The 23,614-nt window shown below is 38.5% G+C and overlaps 1 protein-coding gene across 1 annotated transcript; it reads right to left on the bottom strand.

The window, feature by feature from the left end:
- Positions 1-4,371: 4,371 nt before the first annotated feature.
- LOC131769527 (tetratricopeptide repeat protein 28-like) lies at positions 4,372-20,298 on the bottom strand. Its single transcript, XM_066158964.1, has 6 exons — positions 20,101-20,298; positions 16,608-16,759; positions 15,666-15,827; positions 15,327-15,404; positions 8,214-8,281; positions 4,372-7,497 (listed from the first exon to the last, which is right to left on the bottom strand). Exons 2-6 carry the CDS (start codon positions 16,702-16,704, stop codon positions 4,561-4,563), a joined length of 3,342 nt encoding a protein of 1,113 aa, XP_066015061.1. The 5' UTR covers positions 16,705-16,759; positions 20,101-20,298; the 3' UTR covers positions 4,372-4,560.
- Between the last annotated feature and the right edge of the window lie 3,316 nt (positions 20,299-23,614).

Genomic DNA, 23,614 nt, shown 5'->3' with positions numbered 1-23,614 from the left:
TGGAGCCCAAATTTTTTGCAGGAAAAGTTCGTCCCCAGATATAACATTCAAACATTCATATATACCATTTGAAAAATGAGAAGGGAAAAATAGCACATCCGATCCTGAGGAACTGAGAACAATTATTTACAAGTTTTCAAAAAGGATCAGTCGCTGTTTATATTTGCTGACATTATTTTTACTGTCTCAATCATCTCTGAGCTAACCAGGTTCAGAATTATTTTCACATTTGTGAGAAAGAGGGTTAGTCATGCAAAACATTGAAATATAACGCGTAAACTTTCGCAACTGCTATCGATGTTTATAAATTGTTGATGACTATTGTTGCCAAAAGAATTTTCAGACTTATCCTAACGTGTTTAACGCCCTTTAAAAGGTGCCACCTGTTGTTTGTCTATTTCCTATTGTATAAAGATTTGAGATACATCTTAACTAGTGCAGTACTTGAAGAAGTCGCTAAGAACCGAGTTCCGGTTTTAAAGAAGAACCCGAGAAATGAAAACGATCAATAATTTAATAGACAGTGAAAACGTTTTCTCCGGCTTTTAAGAGAGCAAACGCCAAAACGCAAACGCAAAAGCACCAGCGCTGTTGCGTGTTTCGCCTGTTTTCCTGCCAATCGGCTCATTATTTTGTGCAAAAGTGACTTTAAAATGCAAACGCACGCGCACTACCTTCGTGATAGCATAGTTCTATTAAAGATGGGGATGGAGATTCACAACACTGTAGCTGTGTCTTGTTGTGGGTATTGTTCAGTGTCTCGATTTCTTTGTATAACTGGCAAAATGGGAGTAAAATTTATTATCTAAAGTAAACGTGAATCGAATTTCAGTCATTCAGAATTGATAACGATGATCATGACTGATTTTGTTCCAGCCTTTTTGAGTCCAACCCAAGAATTCAAGACATAGTTACCGCCTTTACAAGTTTGAAACTTGAAGCCATAATCAACTCTCGATCTCTGTATCTTCACGTCAGACGAGTCATGACTGCGTTGGAAAATGCGTTTCTTTAAACGACGCAGAGGTTTTCATCGAGTATTCAATTCAGTGAGCTGTTCATTAACATTTTTCACGTGCGTTGCAAAATATTTTAAGGATAAAAAACGCAATAGCGTCTATTTTTGCGCGAAAATATGTACGGATATTTGTCCTTGGATATTATCTGTTCCTCGAAGCTCACAGCTTCCGCATCTTGGAACAGAAAATTCGAGAAAATGACCGCGGACAAATATCCGCACTTATTTTAGCGCCAAATTGGAGCAATTGTTTATACAGCGCTGTATGGTGATTTAAAATTCAGTAGAGGGAGGCATAGTGCTATCTAGGAGTACACATTGTTGTGAAGCGTTGTCTAGTTACTTCATTTTACGGATTTACAGTGCTACTCAGGGGTATAATGTTTTATTGTGCTGTATGATGATAAAACTTGCAGTAAAGGGATGTATAGGGACGGGGAAGAGGGGCATATAGGAGTGCGTATTCGAGGAGACATGGAGTTTAATAATCGACGGAACGTGTTTGCTCATAATGAATCTCAAGTTGTCATCGACTATCTCTCTAAGCACTATTGTAACTTATCCTTTCTTAATTATTGTTTTGTCAAAACTCTTCCCCAGGGTCTTCTCTGCGTCCACATCCGAGATGGCGGCTACCGACTCAGTGAAGTCCGGCTGTGGATTGGCCTGCCGCCATCTTGGATTCGCAATGTAGGTGGTCCCTGGGCGAGAGTTTGACCCATTCCCAATCAGATGATAGAAGAGGCCTTAATTTGGACATTGAGGGACTCGTTTCCAACTAAATGCACCGATTATGTCGCCGAGACTTAGAGGGAGCTCTTCCGCTTTATAACTACTATTATGATGAGAGGACTGAGGAGAGCAAGCACTGGCACCCTGTGAATTAGGGATCAATCGAAAGGAAAACTGAGATTTTACTAGAGATGACTTTAAGAGGACACCATCCCAAAGTGGACATAATACGCATGATAACAACTACTATGGGGGAGTAACGAGGTATATGAGTTGTAAGAAGCCTGACGTTGCGCGAAGATTGAGACGAGTGAAAACTGAAACAGATAAGGAGATAGTCGGGTCCTATGAAGCGCGTAGAAGAATAAAGTTGAGGGCGATGAAAGAAGTGCGTGTAAAAATGGGAATACAGGAAAAGTACGATGAAAAAAAGGGAAGGAAGAAAAGGAAGGAGAAAAAACAGATGCACAAATGTGAAAAGGTGTAAAAAGGTAAAAAGGTAAAAAGGGCGCACACAGGTAACAGTAAGAACACGTCCGTCGGCATTCAAAATCGTGTGACAATATGGAGAACGGTAGACAGTGAAAGAGACACAATCGAAGAGTCGACGAGCGTTTGTTAAGTGGGTGGGGGCTTGAAACATGGAATGTCAGTACACTGTCAGCTGCAATGATTATCAACTGGCGCGCGCGGGTCAAAACAAGCATTGAAGTCCTCGAATCCTTAGAATATGGAGACAGACAATGAAAACAAACGCAGTTTTTGTATTTTATACACTCTCTATTTCTCTTACACAAAAAAGTAAAAAAAAGTACAATACAAACTGCATTAAATTGTTCAAGGCATTAAGTAAAGTACGCGCTAAACGGAGACACTAAAATGAACCCATTTATTCCCAAGATTGGTCATAACTTAAATTCTCCTCACAAAATTAATGCACCGACAAACATGGTGTCAATAAGAATTAGAGAAAATCTAAACTAGCGGATTATTTTTCACTAGAAACGTTATGTTTCATCGAATTCTCAGAATGAAGCAACAAAGAAACACATTCTTATCAGTCGGGAGAATTTTTCTTCACAACTTGGGAGTTAATGAGTCAATGAATAAAAACTTAGGTAAATGAACAAATAGCTTCAACTTTAAATACAAATAGCATCAAAACAATTCACACCAAATACACTGATATTATAAAAAGAATGTTTAGTCGAAATTGTCCCAGCTTAAAATCCTACGTTACATCATATTCAACCATGTGCAAGGTTAACTATTACATTTTATATCAGCATATACCAATGGTAGTTATGAAAATCTGTCAAAAATTAACATTGATTTGACAAAAAAAAATTTCTTTTAAAACAGCTGTGATACAGTATACCTTAAACTTTTGACCACATAACGGGTTCTAATTACAAAGCGTGCTCTGAATACCTAAGTATAAATTCTTAGATCTAAGAAAGATATCATCAGACATCTCCAAATTATACTAAAGTAAATTTAAAGCCCTGAAAAAAATTTGAACAGGAAATTTTCAAAAAAATGCAAGTTTTTATCCTGAAGCCCTGAACCTTTTTAACTACGGCCTAGATTTACATTTATTCATGAACATTTTCACCAAAATAATTCCCATTGAGGACTACATGGCTTACTTCAAGTATTTCCCTAATTTATTGGCGTAAATATTTTCCTAATGAAAACAGCAAATTCCATGTCACCTACATTAAAAGTCACAGCAATGGAAACTTCAGTTAAAGTAAACTCTGCTTCGCTATTTCCTTGTTTAGATTGCATAGACAAGTTGTCTCTGTCGTCGTTCTCTAAAACAAACTGATGAGCGTTTGATAAAACGGACTAAAATTGATCAAACTCGTTTGATTGAAAGCAGGCCGTTGTAGCCAGCTCTTTGACTTGTTGTAGGCCTTTTTCCTGAGAAATTTCAATTTTTGTTTCAACATTTGTAAGAGTCATATTAGAAAAGTCAAGCGGGCGGAAAACAATTGCAGGCCGGGCCCACGGGACTAGAGGCTGGCCACACCCCTGAGAGTAGGTCTAATGTCTCTAACATATGGTCAGTAAATTCAACATCATCATCTCTGATGATTACTTCTTCAAATTAAGCTTAGAATGGCAATCTTGGCACTGATGGAATTAGATTTCATTAAAATGGATTGGAAAAAAGTTATTTTATAAAAGTTATAATCAATTCTTTGTAAAGATAATTGCAAATTGCATCAAAGTAATTTATGACGTAGAAAAACCATTAAGATCAATTCGCATATGGCTGCGAATTTTGCAAATCAGATTTTTGAAATTAAAATTTCACCACCTTTTGCAAATGACAAACTGTTTCTTTGCTTATCAAAAGCTTAGAGTTTCAATGTAATTAAAACCTGGTGGACAAGCTCCTGGTTGTGTACAAGAAAAGAAACCTTTAAATTATTTTACACATAACTGATTGCAATAAAGGAATAGATCTGAGTGTCATTTTGGCGAAACGAAAACCTCGTAGTCGTTTTCAACAACTTCAGGCATTAAGAGCAGAAGCCTTGTTGCATCTTGTTCTCTTCGGAAGCATCTAAATTTGTAAAGGTAAAAAAATAGCAATTTCACTGAACAAAATATACTGAAATAGTCTGTTTTATTTCTTCACCAAGGTAAAGTCACACATCTCAAGTTCCATTTAACAAAAAAGGGAAAAGTAATGAAAAATAGCCAAAAAGCGCCAAAATGGAGAAGCATTTAAACCTTCCAAGTTCCTGCGTCATTCATTTGAGATGAAATAAAAAGTTTTCATTTATGTGATTTCATATTCAAATTAAATTTTCTCTTTCCTTTGCCAAGAAGTCCAGAGTGACGTCATCTCCAATCAGCAAAAAGGGCGCCCAGTATTTGATGTCGCGGAACGTGTCTGATTCTCTGAGGCTTTTCATGGCCAGGTTCAGTGACTCGCTTGCTGGTTTACCTCCTGCAAGTTGTTGATAAAAGTGTTTCATGAACTCAAGAGTAGCCTCGTCATCAATCGCCCACAGGGACACCACAATAGATCGAGCACCAGCCCCCATAAAAGCGCGTGCAATGCCAACCACACCTTCAGCCTTGATCTCGCCCCGGCCGCTGTGGCAGCAACTAAGCACAACAAGTTTGGCCCGAAGTTGAGCATTCAACACATCTCCAATTGTTAAAATGTAATCCTCTTCCGTTGGCACAGTAGACATTCGGTGTGGGTCAGGTGTAAGAGCAATTTGGCCAGTTTCCATACATCCGTGTGCCGCAAAGTGAACTAGGGAAACGGAACTGAGTCTTTTCAACACCTCTTGTTTCGTGGCCTGACTGCCAATGATTGGTGTGATATTCAGAATTTTTCCGATCATTTCTACTTCTTCTTTAGCAGACGGAAGCTGCTTGAGGACTTTCTCTCCCTCGCTGTTAGTAACCTCGGATACCCACGGATCTCCTACAAGTAACGCACCGCTGCTTTTGTGATAATCATCTGGGCAATCAGCAATGAGTCTAAGACTTTCTAACGATGGAGCGACTCGGATTGTGAACGATTCACACAGGTATTTAGAATTACCATCCTTCAATGCAGCGTAAGGAGCGATCCACAGGGGTCCATCAGGAATAATGAGTAGCTCATCCCCTTCAATCAAGTCAGCCACCGGCTTCATAACGATATCATACAAAGTGCTCAAGCATCCGTCTTGTTGGATGTGAGGTTGAGGCTTGGCTTCTTTGGTTTTCTCATCCACTTTTGAACGGCCCTCCCTCAAAGCATCTAAAGATCGATTCTCGCATCTCACATTAGAACGAACACCAAGTTGTGTATAGACACCGAGCATGAACGACTCAAAGAACAGGCTAGATCCACTATTCTCTGAAACAAAACCTTTGAGTTTACATTGTCTTAAGTAGACTTGTTTTCCTTCAGACACAACCCAAAGATTGACGTTAGCTTTGTCCACTGCCTGAAAGACAGTGTTGGATGGAACGTTTTTTAAAACTGCGCAATCTTCATCTTCTCCCTTGTGGTGACTTGTTCCACCACAAAAACTGGATTCCATGAGGTCGGTCAGAGCTTGAGCTCGTCCTTTCTCAGCAACAAATAAGGCTTCATCTACATTACCTTGTTCTACGAGAACTCTCCACAAACCCGTATACGCCTTTTGATGCTGATTTCGAAAATTAACTTTCCACTCATCTTTAGATATTAGAAGTGCTCTCAAGGAATTGAATAAGTTTATGCTAGCTTGATAATATTCAACGGCTTTTGGCAGTCTACCTTTTAACTCAAAAACCAATCCTAATGAAGAGTAGGTAATTGCCTCCCAGGATTTGTCTCCTAATTCTTGAGCTATTATAAGATGTAGGTTGTGGTACTCTATGGCTTTTTTGAAATCACCCAGACTGTCATAAGCATTGCCAAGATTGCCATAAGCAGCACCCTCCCCATGCTTGTCTCCTACTTCTTTAGCTATTTTAAAATGTAGGTGGTGGTACTCTATGGCTTTTTTGAAATCACCCAGACTGCCATGAGCAATGCCAAGATTGCCATAAGCGTTACCCTCCCCACGCTTGTCTTCTACTTCTCTAGCGATTTTAAGATTTAGGTTGTGGTACTCTATGGCTTTTTTGAAATCACCCAGACGGTGATAAGCATTGCCAAGATTGCCATAAGCGTTACCCTCCCCACGCTTGTCTCCTACTTCTTTAGCTATTTTAAGATGTAGGTTGTGGTACTCTATGCCTTTTTTGAAATCACCCAGACGGTGATAAGAATTGCCAAGATTGCCATAAGCGTTACCCTCCCCATGCTTGTTTCCTACTTCTTTAGCTATTTTAAGATGTAGGTTGTAGTTGTCTATGGCTTTTTTGAAATCACCCAGAATAAGATAAGGATTGCCAAGATTGCCATAAGCACGACCCTCCCCATGCTTGTCTCCTACTTCTTTAGCTATTTTAAGATGTAGGTTGTGGTACTCTATGGCTTTTTTGAAATCACCCAGACTGTGATAAGCATTGCCAAGATTGCCATAAGCAGCACCCTCCCCATGCTTGTCTCCTACTTCTTTAGCTATTTTAAGATGTAGGTTGTGGTACTCTATGGCTTTTTTGAAATCACCCAGACTAAAATAAGCATTGCCAAGATTGCCATAAGCACCACCCTCCCCACGCTTGTCTCCTACTTCTCTAGCGATTTTAAGAATTAGGTTGTGGTACTCTATGGCTTTTTTGAAATCACCCAGACGGTGATAAGCATTGCCAAGATTGCCATAAGCAACACCCTCCCCATGCTTGTCTCCTACTTCTTTAGCTATTTTAAGATGTAGGTTGTGGTACTCTATGGCTTTTTTGAAATCACCCAGACTAAAATAAGCATTGCCAAGACTGCCATAAGCACCACCCTCCCCATGCTTGTCTCCTACCTCTTTAGCTATTTTAAGATGTAGGTTGTGGTACTCTATGGCTTTTTTGAAATCACCCAGACTAAAATAAGCATTGCCAAGACTGCCATAAGCGTTACCCTCCCCATGCTTGTCTCCTACTTCCTTAGCTTGTTTAAGATATAGGTTGAGGTACTCTATGGCTTCTTCCCTCTGATTATGGAGATCTATGACGTTCTTGACACCACCTGAACTTGCACTACCGTGGTCATGACTAATAGGATCTTTTTCCTCCATGGACTTATCTCCCACTTCACTGACAGACTGAAGTCTTAATGACGACAAGATCCCATTGTTTTTGTCAATCTTTTTTATGTTAAGGGTTAAAAATGTGGAAAAAACAAAAATACATAAAATAAATGCATATCTTTAAAATTTTTATTTGTCCATAGGAAAGCACAACGAAAGTTTCTGAGTCTCTAAGTAGAGGCAAAAGGTCGAAGGCAGAAAATCTGCATAAGATATGTAAACATTAAAGAGCTTTTTGTTCTGGCTTGTTTTAGAGAGATCATCTACCCAAGTATTATGTATAAACTGGATGAATATTAGTCTTCTAACCCTTTAACTCCCGTGAGTGACCAAAAGAGAATTTCTCCTTACAATAACAATACAATATCAATCAGATAAGTGTTGAGAGTAAAAAAAAATATATCAATTTAAAAATAGTTAGTTGATGCAATACTGAATTCTCTGTACTAACATTACAAGAATTGTATTGTTGACTGTAAGGATAATTTCAAATTTGGTCTGGGAAATTAAAGGGTTATTTAAACTAATGTACCAGTTATTGGCATGGAAAGTAGAACTAAGTCAAATTGGCTAAAAGGAGTAATTTCATTAATAAGTCATGGGGTAATAACTTCTCCTTTGTTTTTAATCACACATACTTAAAGTATATGAGCTGACAAGTTCCCATCATAATTAATACCCTTCTTTGTATTTTCTCCCTTGAAACATCAAATTATGGAAAATTTTTTCCATTATACCCACGGTTAAAAATGAAAGATTCCTTCAAAGGATACAGCTAGTCCCTTATCACACCAAGTGGTTGCTTCTTCAAATCTCTTCAATTCAACACAAGCAGTGGCTCCTGTAGGCAACAACACAAAGAAGCATACTATTACTGTAGCTCAATGCTGAGAAAAGAACCTGAAACCATTGAAATCATTACAGACCAGAAGAAAAAAACAAAACAAAACAAAACAATACAAAAAAACTAAACGGAAAAGAATAAACAGGCCCTATTAGGTTTGTTAGATTTATTTAGCCTTACAGACAACTGAAACTTCTAAGAAAACTTAAATTGGGATCAACAACTGCCACAAAAACACTAAAAGTTAGGTAAGTCCTGATCCTTCTTTTTAAAACAGCTAGATAGTGACTTCAGAGCGTGTCCACGAGAGCACCGGGCAGTCGTGCTACATGCCATCTCACCGATTTCAATGAAACTTTGTCAGTTTAAAGGGTCTAACCCAAAACTCCAGAAAACAGACTGATTTCTGTTTCGTTTCTTTCCGGGGGGAGATAGACCACCCCCCGCTTTTTCTTGGTTTTCACCAAGGAAATCGCTTCAAATAGGTAAAATGTATGAAGCTCTCACTGCGATGGTATTAAACCGATTACTTTTAAGATTTGCACACATATTTTAACATCCTTAATTAATGGCTGCCGCGAGTATCAGTCAGTTTGATCGACGGCTTGTCAATCAACAGAGACAAATATACGATGGTATTTTTAGACTTTTCGATTCATCTAAATATTTGACAACTTTGAGGTCAAATATCTCCCGTTGCCAGAAAGCTACAACACTAATCTTAATTACCCTTAATAACCCATCATTACATCTCTGAAAATCATCAAAAAAATCTTTGGGCATTACCGTATTTTTGTCTTGGATACCTTTTAAAATCTGCGACTGTGACAAGTTTCTCTCAACTACACCTGTCACGCAATTCTTGCTCTAGGCGGTCACTTGACAAAATAAACCTACATTTTTTAGCTCTTTATACAAGATGATTGGTCAAGAAAGGTGAAAAATGTGAAAAACTTTCGAGATGATTTGTAGGAATGGAAAATTTCACGTTTAGAGAGATGCATGTTGACGGAAAATCAATGGGAAAATCGTAGCGTTTCTTTCTTCAGTTTGTTTATTACTTTGAAGATTTGCTAAAATCAGGACATAGGGCTCTTGTACAGAACAAAACATTCATTAGCCTATACTTTGATCGTCTATTATCATTATAATCAGGAGAGGAGATTTTAAGGTCACATGTCGCCTGCTTGTTGACGTACAAGTTCCGAGAGTAACAACTTCGGCTTTTCCATACCGCGAATGACGGGAAACTCTGCCCCCCTTATTTGTTAGGAATTATAATAAAGTTCGCATATAACGCACGCTGTCATTGGTTGAAAGAGCGTGCTCTATGAGAGTATAGAGCATAGAGCTGAGCTAGAGCAATTCACATCAGCCACTGCAACCGAGTTTTGCGGCGCTTTCATCACGAGCGATCTTTATGTTCCGGTGAATTCGGCTGTCGTTCATTCAAAAAACACTCGCCTTGAATAGTTTGTTTTCTGCCTTGTCATGTGGAAAAAACTCGCGTGTATTTATGAGCCATAATTCGGCTGAAGTTCATGGAACATTTCACTTCAAGATTCTGTATTAGAGACTCAAAAACTTCACGCAAAATTGTCAAGTTCGACTTGCCGAACTATTTTAGTTTGTAAACTATAGTAGAATGTGAACTTTGATGGTTTTTGGACTTTGATGGTTTGACACTTTTGACAGCTTTAGTCTTGTACAGCCAATCAGATTATTTGAATCATTCTAACAAGGATTCTGATTGGCTTATTGCAGTGTGCTTTATGAGAGTATAGAGCATGCTGACGACATTTTTGTTCGCTTTGGAAATAAAGTTTGTTTTGGAAATTGAAAGTAATGCTTGGGTAATTATAAAACAAATAGAGAAGCCTTGACTGTGCTCTGTTCTGTTATAAAGCACTTAAGAAGCGGCTAGAGCACTCAAGAAGTGGAAAGAAGCACTCGACTACGTCTCGTGTTTCTCCCTACACTTCTTTCGTGCTCTAGCCGCTTCCTGCGTGCTTTATAACAGAACAGAGCACAGTCAAGGCTTCTCTATTTGTTAAATATCAATAGCCTCATAAATTCATTAACTACGCCGTGTTTCCAGAAAATAAGAGTGGAAAATGTTTTTTCCACTTTCCACCATCAAGAAATTCCACGTATAGGAATAGTATTTGTAGGGTCACTGTGTGACCTTTTATGAGAAGTAAAAATTGTTTGTTTTTTTTTTTTTCAAGAAGACACTTCTAAAAAGTTCCTAATCCTTCTGTTATCTTATTTTGTTGTTTTTTTACTGCAAATATCATCTGCGTTTGCTATTATTTTCGCTGATTGTCATGGCCTTTCCTGCGTGCACGTGCGAGCTAGTTCATGTACAGGACTCTTTCGAGTTTCTCTGGCCGGTGTGGGGCTTATGTGTGTAGGTCTGGTTCAAAAGATATCTGCACGCTGCAACACGGGTTCCTATGTTTTCTCCTTTTTCTTCATTTGTATTTTCATTCTCTTGCTTGCATTATCACACATTTATGTTTTTTATTCCCTCAGCACGTTCCCTCAGATTTGGAATTAGGCCATGAAAAGTCAATATTGACCAGAACTGAAATCTTTTTTTATCATTATTTGTTTCGGAGAACCCCCGTCATTTGTGACTTTATTTCTCAAGAAAATGTGTTTTTATTTGCTATTTATTTCCATTAGAACATGAAACTAGGTCCTGATAAGTTTTTTTGTCTCGTGACTCCCAAAAACTGTGTTTGCGATAACATCAATTGAGAAATCAAAGGCAATTACGCCTGAGAAATTCGCTTGTAGTCTTCTACCCGCAGAAGGCAACTCCATATAATGACACGTTCTAAGACCTCTGTAATTAGAGACATTGGGTGATGTTGAGGAGTGAAATATTTACACTAAATCTGTAACTCTTAAACGGATCACGTACTCGTACATGTAACGTCCGGAAAATGTCACGCATGTATAACACCGTAGGCGCACCTGGCGTATTCTATCCACTGACTTCAATATTTATTTACTATTTGTATATGAGGAAGCTTATTTACTATTTGTATATGAGGAAGCTTATTTACCCTGCTTGAAAAAATCCTTGATGAAGTCTACTATTGTCAGACGAAACGCGTGGGAGATAAATACAAGTTTTTACTTTCTCGGTTCGTGCAGTGATGCTCACTAGTTTGTTCCGTCAAAAATGCTTTTAATGTGAAGTCACGTCAACCTCGACAGAAAAACTAAGCTCACCCTGTCATAATCAATGGTTTGACACCGTAAGTACCAATTTAGGTACATCATTGGACTTTGATCACAATGATGAAAAAAATGTGCGTTTCCTCACGCTCGCCACGTTTATTCTTTGGAAAATTGTTTTACTGGAGGGCGATCTCGCTTAGCTTGGCGCGTCTTGACTCTGGCCGACGAAAATTATCGAGGTGAACTCCATGAAATTTTAGTCAAATGCTTTAAAAACTTTGTCTACCCTTGATTTGCACGCAGAAAAAAAAAGGCAAATCCCGAACGGTATTTCAAAACACTTTATTCATGAGTAACTTATGAACTGTTTCATAGCAGCCCGAGGAAAAAGAAAAGTTGAAACAACCGGCGTATCGGTCAAATGAATTCCAATTTTTTCAAGGATTTGGTAAGTTCATTTTTCCTAGAAAATTCAAGTGGGGGTCATTTTTTTGTGACAGCCGATCAAAGATAGACATCTCTGAAACGTCTCTGAAACTCTTACGCGTACACTTCCGGTAATATTTTCCTCCTTCTCGCAACAGCGCAACAGACATTGTTAATCCTATGTAGTGTAGGTGTATCAGTTGTATTACGTCTTCATAGTGATGCCATATAAGAAATCGAGTGTCTAAAAAGCCCTCAATTCAATCTAACACTCGAATTGATAAAGTCAAGATGGTGCAGTTGTCTTCTTCATTTGCAACAAAATGTACAACCAAATGTTACTTTTCTCGCGCTGGCCAGGGACGGCAACAGCTCACACCTCTAAATTCGTGGGTATACAGCTTAAAAAAAAAACATTTGAGAGACGTCGATGTATCCCAAACATGCGTTTCATCCGAGATGAAGCTTATTCTAGCGCGTATTGGCTTATTTGGAGATTACGAAGGCCGCAATTTCACGATGTACCTCAAATATCGTGCACAACTTGGCGTGAGATTCAGACCTTCGGGTTCGTAAATGCCAGTATCCTCCTCATAAAAATCGGAGACATAAAAAGAGAGAGAGATGAATCTGCAGATGGCAGAAGAAATCAAAGCTGGTGGCGAGTCTTTCTGGTGGCGGCAAGGTGACTGTAAACCTAAATAGAGCGCGTACTGTAGCTGCTATCTTAGAGTCGACAATGAATAAGGAGAAGGGCAAGAAGAGCGCTTATCTGAATATCAGTTTTCCTAACTGGTGATTTGTGACTGAGATGAACTTTATATCATATGATTGCTAGGGATACGCAGGTATTGTAGAAGCGCTCACATAGATAGAGGTGGGCGATCCTCCCTCTGACTTAAGAACTGCGACAAGTTTATTGCGCAGACCAACTGGCACAGTTTGAAGCACCTCAGGATCTCACTAGGCTCATCACATTAGAAACTTTCAGCAAACTAGTCGAAGAAGCGGGTGCTTATCAGCAACGTGCACAGATTTCTGAACGCGGGTCATCGCGAGAACTATACCCAATCCGTCATAGACGGAACAAGAAAGCCAGATATTCTTGCTAAAAGAAGGATGTATCCTGACAAAGACAAACACAGAGAAGCCGAGAAAAAAATTCCGCCTAGGATAAGATCAAGAGGAAATGGACTAAGACCGGCTTGCCATTCTATAGGGGATGGCTACATTTCAGGTCGGACCTCAGGTAAAAATTCTGACGAACAACCCCTAACTAGCCAAGAGGACTTTGGATGGGCTCATTGGAAAACACAAAAAACAGCTACCTTTTCTCAGAAAGCAGACAATTATCTCCTAGACGTGTGCTGGACAAGGGAGGAAACTAGTGAGGCAACCGCCGCTAATGTGATTTCCCAAATATCGAGTTTAAGAGACGACACCAGCCAGAAATGTTGTCTAAGACTGACCGGTTGATACAGCAGCAAATCGCTCGATACTTCAGCCGGTTTTCTGCCGTAACAAAAATTGGTTTATTGATGAGGCCCCCCTCTGTAAATATGAATAAGGACGGAGAGGCCGATGCCAATGATCTAGCTTCAGAATTCGAAACTGACCGAACAAGGCAGAAGATAACGAGAGACCTTAATCTAGACGAAGACTGCAGGAGAAGGTAAAGCTGCTATGAAGCTTATTGTTTATTGTCTTTGCTCACGAAAACAACTGGCTATGTCTTGGGATTTCATCAAGGGAAACTTGCAGGAAAGCTACTCGTCAAATTACCACTGGCTTAGATTCTTATTTAAAAATTTTACAAGTCACGCAATTAAACGCCGGCAACACTCGATCTAGAGAGATGTAGATTTATGTGTAGTAATAGAATGCTTGAAAAAAATATGCAGATATTTTACGATCGAAGCAGGCAAATAATCATAGAGATCTGCAGATTATTCTGAAATTGTTATCTAGCAGAAAGCATGAACAACGCGCTTGAATAATTCCTACTAAGAGTCTTCGGGTCACACAACAGATGTTAGCTTAGCGGAGTTCTGCATGGAAACGTTCGATGGCGGTAAGTGACAACGACAACACTATTTTAATTTTATTTTCGGGATAGAGGCACAGTTCTTAGTCCGATAGAAGTATTGATATTTGCTCTCGAGCGAGAGCGCAGAATTTCTCGTCTGTAAAAGCCGAAGTTGTAGCACACTGGAACAATTAGTAATATCAACCAACACGCAGTATGAAATAAAATGAGCAATGATGATGATTAACAATCATATTATAGACTAATGAATGTTTTGTGCCGTACAAAAGCCATATCTGCTGATTTTAGCAAATCTTCAAAGTAATAAACGACTGAAGAAAGAAACGCTACGATTTTCGCATTGATTTTTCGTTCACATGCATCTCTCTAAACGTGAAATTTTCCATTCCTACAAAAAATCTCGAAAGTTTTTCACATTAATATTTTTCACCTTTCTTGATCAATCGTCTTGTATAGAGAGCTAAAAAATGTAGGTTTATTTTGTCAAGTGACCGCCTAGAGCAAGCATTGCGTGACAGGTGTAGTTGAGAGAAACTTGTCACAGTCGCAGATTTTAAAAGGCATCCAAGACAAAAATACGGTAGTGCCCAAAGATTTTTTTGATGATTTTCAGAGATGAAATGATGGGTTATAAAGGGGAATTAGGATTAGTGTTGTAGCTTTCTGGCAACGGGAGATATTTGACCTCAAAGTTTTAAAATATTTAGATGAATCGAAAAGTCTAAAAACTCAGGCGTATATTTGCCTCTGTTGATTGAGAAGCCGTCGATCAAACGGACTGATACTCGCAGCAGACATTAACTAAGGATGTAAAAATATGTGTGCAAATCCTTAGAGTAATCAGTTAAATGCCATCGCAGTGAGAGCTTCATGCATTTTACCTATTTGAAGCGATTTCCTTGGTGAAAACCAAGAAAAACCGAGGGGGTGGTCTATCTCCCCCCGGAAAAAAAACCAAAACAGAAACCAGTTTGTCGTTTTGAGTTTTGGGGTAGACCCTTTAAACTGGCAAAGTTTCATTGAAATCGGTGAGATGGCATGTAGCACGACTGCCCGGTGCTCTCGTGGACACGCTCTTAACATATCTGACACCTGTGACTCATTGAACTTAAGGGACTAAAATATTCATGCTGAAATTTTGCTTTGCATTCCGCATTGAGTTCTTAATCCCGTTCAAAGTAATATTCTCATCATGATTAATGGAAAGTAATGGCGTAGCAGTCAAGAGCTGGATTCAAATGTACATCTGGGTGGTCTCGACCTCTTAATTAAAGTCAATTGAGACAAGATTGAACTCTATTTAACCTCATTTAACCTTAGAGTGTTCAGTTCTTTTTTTATTATTATTATTATTATTGTACAGCTAACATATCTAACCTCTCACAATTGCCTTGAGGAAAGTTGGATTTAACTCAATGGCTGCTTCTGCATCCCTTAGTGAATCCTGGTGATTTCCTGTTATTGAAATAGATATCTCTGCTTAGCCATACATGTTGCAAACCAACTACCATTACTATAATTTTGGGAAAAACTTGTGATGCTCATTGATATCTGGGGTAAGAGGTTACTTCTTTGTATATTTGAGAGGCCAAGATAAGATCAAAATTTTCCCGGGCATGCATTCAAAATTATCACCTTTTTCAGAAAACTACTACTGACAACTCAATAGCTTCAAAATAGAAAAAAAAATGCATATTAAAGCTCTCATCATCTTACCAAGTTTAGAATGTGCAATAGCCCTGTTGTTGTGCAGTTTGGCCTTCAGTTCTTTCTCATTGCAGTTCATTTTAATTCCTTTGGTGTAAAAATGAATAGCATTGATGAAATCTCCTTTCTTGAAGGCCTCATTACCCTCATTTCTATAAACATCAGCTATGGCTGCAAAGAAAAAATTAAAAAAAAAATGTGTCAAAGTCTGTGGTTGTAGTTAATAATTACCTGTGGTTGTAGTTAATTAGTGCATAAGCAGAGCTGCCAAGATCTGGAGATTTAAAATCTGCAGATTTTTCCTTTAGTGCCAGCTGCCACTTTTGTACCTGCCTGACTTGACCCATCCCCTGAAAAGCTTGGAGTAATACTGCTGAATCATTCACTAAGCTCATGAGAATAAAGGAAATGATCACCAACCTAAGAAGCATTGATCTTCAAATGAATTCTCTTTTTCAGTACCACAAGAAACATACAAAGAATAGCATGGAGAATATGGATACTGATGTTAGGGTGTCAAGGGTTAAACACCTCCATATTCAATGATATAACACTTGCACTCTACTGGAAATTGGTTGCTTAGGGGAAGTTGAAACTTTCAATTTAATGTTGCATAATATAATGGAAAGATGATGATGATGATGATGATGGTACTTATGATGCAAACTTACAAAATGAATGTTATATGATGATTTAATAAAGTCTTTACTTATTATAACTTTGTGTACTTGCTTTGAAATTTGAGAAAAGAAAATAACAAATATGTCATGGATCCTCTCAGTCAATGAACAGCATATTTTAATCATAGAGGAGAGTCATGACAGGCCAAACATCCTTTAAGGTGGTCATGCAGTGTATTAATATCATTCTCCACATCTGCTTACATTCTTGAAACTGGTGGAATAGAAAATGTTTTAACAGTGACTGAAGCCAAAGTTGAACCTAGCTTACCTCGTAAAGTGTCCTCATCAAAAACTGGAGCATTTTCTTTGTCAGGTAAGTCTTCATTTTCAGATGGAACCTTAATTGGACTTCTTTCTTTAGCCATAGCAACTGTAAGGGGATGCTTCTTTCAAAAAGTTGCTGTTTTAAGTCATCCTGGCCTGAAAAAAAAGATGGTTGCCAATGGTAAAAAATTAGCTCAACATATTACCCAATTGTAAACTAAATATTTTTTCCCTCCTGAGAATGGGAGGGATACATAGACACAAAATCACAAGCAATTAATATTAATAGCATATTTAAAGCAGTAAAAGAACAAAAGATATATATATACTGAAGAAAACAAGCATTAATATTTAAATAAACAGTAATTCACCTCTCATTACAATAAATTTCAAGATTTACCAAAGACATTCCTATGCAATTGATTGAAGTAAATTGGGCAAAAATCAACATCTGTGTGTTTCAAGTTTATATAATTTGTAACAGTAGCAATTTAAATCATTTAAACTGAGAGGTGGTAGGTAGTTAGGTCACATCTGGATATGAAAAGTGGCCCGTCCAGGGCCTGAGCTTTACTTAATCCTGGTTTCCTTACTTGAAGCAACTGGGAGTATTACTACCCAACCCTGGACAGGATGCAAGTCCATTCCACTGTCATCTCCCCCCCCCCCCTTTCACCCCCCTTGCATTTTATCAGGTTTCCCTAACTAATTTTTGCTACCCATTTATACTCCTGGGTGGAGACAGACACTGTAAGAGTAAAGTGTTTTGCACAAGAACACAACACATTGACTGGAACCCAGACCTCTTGACCCTCAGTGCAGCACAGGCCAGGCTACAAATGCAGACGTCTTGACCGTGCGTCCACCTCACTAATCATAAGACCACCATGTCTCCGCAAGAGGAGAGAGTTTATGCTGAATCATTTCTCATAAGAAACAAATTTTACAACACCAAAGTAAAATTTTCTTATTTGATTTTTAAATAGGGATTACTGGTCAAAACTTATAAAAGATGTATTTCATTTATTCAATTTCCTACAGTTGAGCTGATGCCCATATTTGTATAGGTGATTGATAGTTCAACTGTTTCACTTTATCACAGGAAAAACAGTGAAATATTTATATTTATGCATGCTGATGTATGTTGAAATGGATTTCAATTCGGTACAGGTGCTGACATTTTTGCTTTATTAGTATATGTATATTTAACTAATTGTTTTTGCAGATATTCTATATTTACATTGTCTTTGCACAAAATTGTAAGTGTATATTGCTTTTACAAAAACCACTACAAACTTCTATATAACCAGCTGACTGCCAGGGCTTTACAGAGGTATATTGGCCCAAGGTTGTAACAGTATAGGAATGACATGGTGCCAATATTCCCCAGTACCCCTCAAGAGAGCAAGGTAATTGTCATGCACCAATGTCACTTGGACTAAACTAGTTTACAATTAATTTACATATTTTATGAATTTCTGTATGGTGCAATGATGGTCTATGTGGCAAAATCCTGACCAAGTAAGAACCAATCAGAACTTTACATTTATCCCAAGACTACCTTGCCATATAACAACATAAATTATCAACAAACACATACTTGGATGCATGCAGCCTCATGCAGAACTAAACCAGTTTTGATAAAAGAAAAGTGATTGGAAACATTCAGTTGATATGATTATTGATTGATCGTATGCTGATTAGCAGATGACAAAAGGTAAAACTTCACTCAGACACTAATCAATCATTACCAGTTGATGAATTGGATTCCTAAAACTCGAATGCAGTTAATTGAAAGGACTCTTGCAGTAAATAACTAGCTGAATTTGAAGAAAAATCAACTTGTCTCGATATTTAACAAGGAAATCAGTATAACAGTACAGTTTGGAAGGACAATCTAAGCTGTCTATCGAAAAGAAAAAATCACTTTCAAACTACAGTATAAAATGATAAACATAAACACATGAAATACGCTGAAAATATTTATCGCTTTTTGATCAAATGCATCGTAAATACGGGAGCAAATTAAGTTGATACGTACATAAGCCCGACATGCAAGCTAGTGCCAAACACGATTGTGTACATTACAACTCCATAGCGGATTAAATGTGACTTTCTGAAATGGGTGACACCGCTGGATTTTTTACCTCGAAGGCTCGCTTTATTCCTTTGGGCATTGCTTTCGGTGGCTGCCGAAAACGTGTCGGTTTTATTCGTTTCGAAAAAGGTGAGATATTTTGGAAGAAGACCAAAGGAACTGCGGAAGGTACTTCAAAAGACTTGGACAATAGTGTAATTAAGCTACCTTGCGCGAACAGACTTGTGATCTTGTATCCTTTTGTTTACGTTGTCTTGAGATGAATGAACTCGAGATCGATTAACTGTAATCATTTGAATGGATTTAGTTTCTATTCACGGTGTATTTTTAGCCTTAATATGTTTTTAGGATTTAAGAGCGTCGCAAAAGATTTAAAAATGGATCTTGGACGAGTTGTTGTAATCACTGCGAAGGGCAAAAGCGAAAATAGTTTATCATTTCGAGCGCCGATCGTTTTGTTTTGATCCGAATGATTGCACTTGAATTAAACTACTTCTTTATTATGTAAATATTGCGTGTCATAAATAGTGCTCGTGTTCGCGCGCTGGCGGTTCATTCTTTCACAACTTTCGTCTTGTTCGAATGAACTTGTTGTGATCTGACCGTGTTGTTTATTGTCGCGATGGAGTTTTGTGTTGGCGATTCTGTCGAAAAGACATGTAAGCTGATAAGTGCTTGGGTTTGATCCGAGGTTGATGTATTTGACATGTTGCCCAACACACCGGAATGCGTAGCAATTATTAGACATCAATCAAGCAGATTCCCGGGAGAGTTTATTTCATCTGTTAACAAAAGAAAAATATCTCACCTACATCAAAGAAGTTGCGCTCTTCACGATCTTCGGAAGCATGCCGGCATGTCGGCAAACTCATCGGAATGAATAAGTAATGAGAAAGAACAATAACCTGAATATATGAATACTTAACAACCTCAATTTTTGAGGTTCACTTTTAATCCGCTATGGAGTTTCGTTTACGTGTCATGCGGAGCATGTGACATGCTCCGCATGACACGTAAACGAAACTGAAAGTGTTGCGATCAAAAGGGCTTGCACTGAATCAAATCGATAATTTCGATATCCTTTGTAACTCTCCCGAATTACTTATTTTGTCCAAGGTAAATGCCAGGCATTGCTTGCGAATTTTTGTGAATTCGACAGCTGTAACTTGTTCAAACAAGCTTGTAGCTAACTCGAAGCGGCAATACAATTAATACACGCCAGAATAAAGTAAAAGTTGGCAATCGTCGTCACTTAACTGCAGGAACGTCTTTCATTGTCGGAAATCAGCGAAAGTTCGGAAAGATGAGGAACATTTGAAGGAGGAAATCTCAACTAAAAACATTTAAAATAAAAGTATTTACCTTACACCCAAAATCTGATAAAACCATGCGTTCTTACCTCTGTCGCGGAAATGGACTATTGGACCACGTTTGACTATTTTACGACCTTCCTTCCTCAGTCCGTCATGAAAATGTTTCAAAGTCACTAAGACAGAGAGAGTACTAAGAAAGACTCGAAAGCTATGTCATAGAACGGAGAATCGCAACGGCGCGTTGTGAAAATGAAACAAAGAGTTCTTTGGCCCATAAGTCTGTGCAAGCTTGAAGCCGGAAATGTTCCAACCGAAATTGAAAGAAGAGCCCACATATGGGCAGCTGTCCCCGCCAAAAAAACAAAAAATAGAATTGGTTTGTAATAACAGATAGAGTCTAATTGTCTTTTGGAGACCGATTATCTTATCTTAAGAGTTTTATTTAAAATACAAATGGACAAGTCGCATTTGGTGAAATGAAATATTCAAACAAAAAATGGTTTATACAATTGGGAGCTGTGTAGCCACCCTTGTTGAACTGATTCAATAAAAACATGAGTGGCCAAGTGTTAACTGAAATGGTTCAGTGTCGAAATGACAAACGGTTCAGCTAACTGTACTTTGGTTCAGTAAGTTGACAAAAACGGTTCAGAGTGGTGTGAAATGGCCTAGGTTATCGGCAAATGGTTAATCGTAGCCGCAATGGTTTAGTATCGCATCAATCTACTCACCGTAAAGTGAAATGGTTTAGCGTGACCCCAAATGGTTTAGCGTGACCCCATATGGTTTAGCGTGACGACAAATGGTTTCCTACAAACCGAAATGGTTTCGTGTTACAGCGGTTGGTGCAGTTGGTTTACGCCGTAACCGCCAAAAATACATAAGTGAAATGGAAAAGTCAAGCTTGAAATTGAATAGGATAAGAATCTCAAGGGCGCCTCAAAACTATAAAAACTATATAGTTTTTAGGCGCCCTTTAGTTGTAGTTTCGTCGTCTTAAAACAATGAATCGCTTTATCACGTTTCCCAGCTATGGTTCTTACTGTCTAGACGGTAAATGTGCTGTCGCGTAAAATGATGCATTTTATCTGTATTTTTGTTATTCCTTTTGTTCCGAAATATCATTACTTACTGATATTGCGGCAAGATGATGAGGATATAAATTTATTCGCTAACAAGCTAAAATAGACAAATGTGGAAAAGATTATTACCGGAGTGAGGCTCTTTGAGTCCAGTGGACAAGGACGACGAGGCTACAGAAATAATTTTTTTCCTGTGGTGAACATCGAGTGGAGGGCGTGGCGAATACCTCGTTCTGGCGAATTTCGCGCCAAATTGGATCTGAATGACGTACGTTGTGACGTCAGACCTCACATAGACTGTTTCATTTCAAGCTTGACTTACCTATTTCCCTTTTGTATTTTTGGCGGTTACGGCGTAAACCAACTGTTAGGAACACCAAACAATTTCGGTTTGTACTAAACCATTTGTCGTCACGCTAAAGCATTTGAGGTCACGCTAGACCATTTCACTTTACGGCGAGGAGATTGATTCGATACTAAACCATTGCCGCTTACGATTAACCATTTGCCGATAACTTAAGCCATTTCACACTACTCTGAACCGTTTGTGTCAAGTCACTAAAATACAGTTAGCTGAACCGTTTCTCATTTCGGCACTGAACCATTTCAGTTAACAGTTGGGCACTCGTGTTTTTCTTGAATCAGTTCAACAAGGTTGGCTACACAGCACCTGAATTGCATAAACATTTTTGTTTGAATATTTCATTTCACCAAAGGCGACTTTTCCATTTGTATTTGAAATAAATCTCTTAAGATAAGATCAATCGTTCTCCAAAAGACAATTAGACTAATTACCAACCAATTATATTTTTGTATTTTTGGCGGTGACGGCCGCCCATAGGTATAAATTAGAAATCCTACAGCTAAACTTTTGAGAATATAACTTACTATCGAGGAAAAAAAACTATGACCCAAGATGAAGAAGACTCGATAGAAATGAATAAGTTGATGTATCGACACAAGGCGAGGTTGAGAAGAAGAACCAAAGTCACGAATGAAGGAACAAACATGAGCTGATATAGAATTGCCTTGTGACCGGGGAACTGTAGAACATTCCGAAAAGCAACAACTGAGCCAGCAGTGAAAATACACAGCGAAGCCAGCCACACTGTTGTTAGCTATTCTGAAAAAGGGAAAGCGGCATTTTATTGCAATGATATGCGGGGGATTGGACCCTGATGCAAGCAACATCACGAATCATGTTCGGAAGTGCCCTAACTAGTTGTCATAGCAACAACAAACTAAAGACCACTGGATAACAGGAATTTCGTCGTCTTGGCCAGATTAGTATTATTTTGGCTGATTTCCGTATCTGTGGCTGATCTATTTCGGGGCAGGCTGTCATGATGGTAACGCCAAAACCACCTGTAGAAGAAAAAATATAAGATAAATGGAGAGGTTGCTTGAGTCAATTTTTGTGGGGCATCTGCCGTTGGCCTTTCAGAACCCCTGCCCCATCATAGTCTATTCTGTGGCTAATTATCGACCCCATCTTAGTCACTTTTGGTAATACGCGCTGGTAACGACCCTCTAACTGCGAGCTTTCCGTCATTTAACCCCTACTTTCTTAGACTTGTCTTACCCCCAAAATTTCGAAAATATGCGACCCCATTATTGTAATTAACTCTGTTGAAAATGCTATAGTCAATAGTCAGTTCGGTCGTGATCGTGACCTATACCTAGGAAGCACACCCCACGGGGTGGTCATACATGCAGCTGTGCCTCTGCTACGATCTACATACAGCCGGAATAAACAGTGCATGTTCTTGTAGTAAAGTAACTGAAGCTTAAAGCGAACCTCGTAAGTAGTCTTCATGAACATCCTGAGTAATTTCTTTGTCAGCTGTTTCAACGTCCACAAATTGGAACTTCAGTTGAAATCCTCTCCATAGCCACTAAAGATGTGAAGAAATGTTTGCTACTAAATTTCTGTCTTAACGCTATCATATAAAAAGATGACTACAACAGGTAGCAGTAGCCATCAACTCAACTTAGCCTGAATTACATTTAATATATATGCTCTCGACAAATGGGGTTAAAAACAGAAAAAAGCAGCATTAGGGTCTCAATGCGTGACTTTTGTCACGAAGCATCTCCATTCCTACGAGTTCTCACGTGGTCTTGATATCGAGTCACGCACTCCGTAAAAACAGACATTCTAAAGCAGGTATTTGTTTTACGAAACTCCTTTTAACTAGCATTTACTTTTGTTTTTCACAAGGTTCTTTGCGGAACTTTATTGTTTTTTGCTTAATGGAGTGACAGACTGTCACGCACTGACGTAGACACCACTATTATAAAATATTCACTAACATACAACTAGCGGCGTGTTGATTTGGTGTTGCACTCAGGCGGAAATTATTTCGCTGCGTTTAAAGACTAATCTTTCGTCTTTTAGAACAGACTGATGGAAATTTAGACTCCCCATTAGCAAAGAAATTTTAGATTAGATTAAAACCATTCCAATTTTCGCGCGTGGGAATCGATGACTTACGCCCGAGATTCTCCTGATTGACAC

Source organism: Pocillopora verrucosa, chromosome 12 (genome assembly GCF_036669915.1).
Source record: "Pocillopora verrucosa isolate sample1 chromosome 12, ASM3666991v2, whole genome shotgun sequence".
Taxonomy (NCBI): Eukaryota; Metazoa; Cnidaria; class Anthozoa; order Scleractinia; family Pocilloporidae; genus Pocillopora; species Pocillopora verrucosa.
This window is presented reverse-complemented; position numbering and strand designations above follow the sequence as displayed.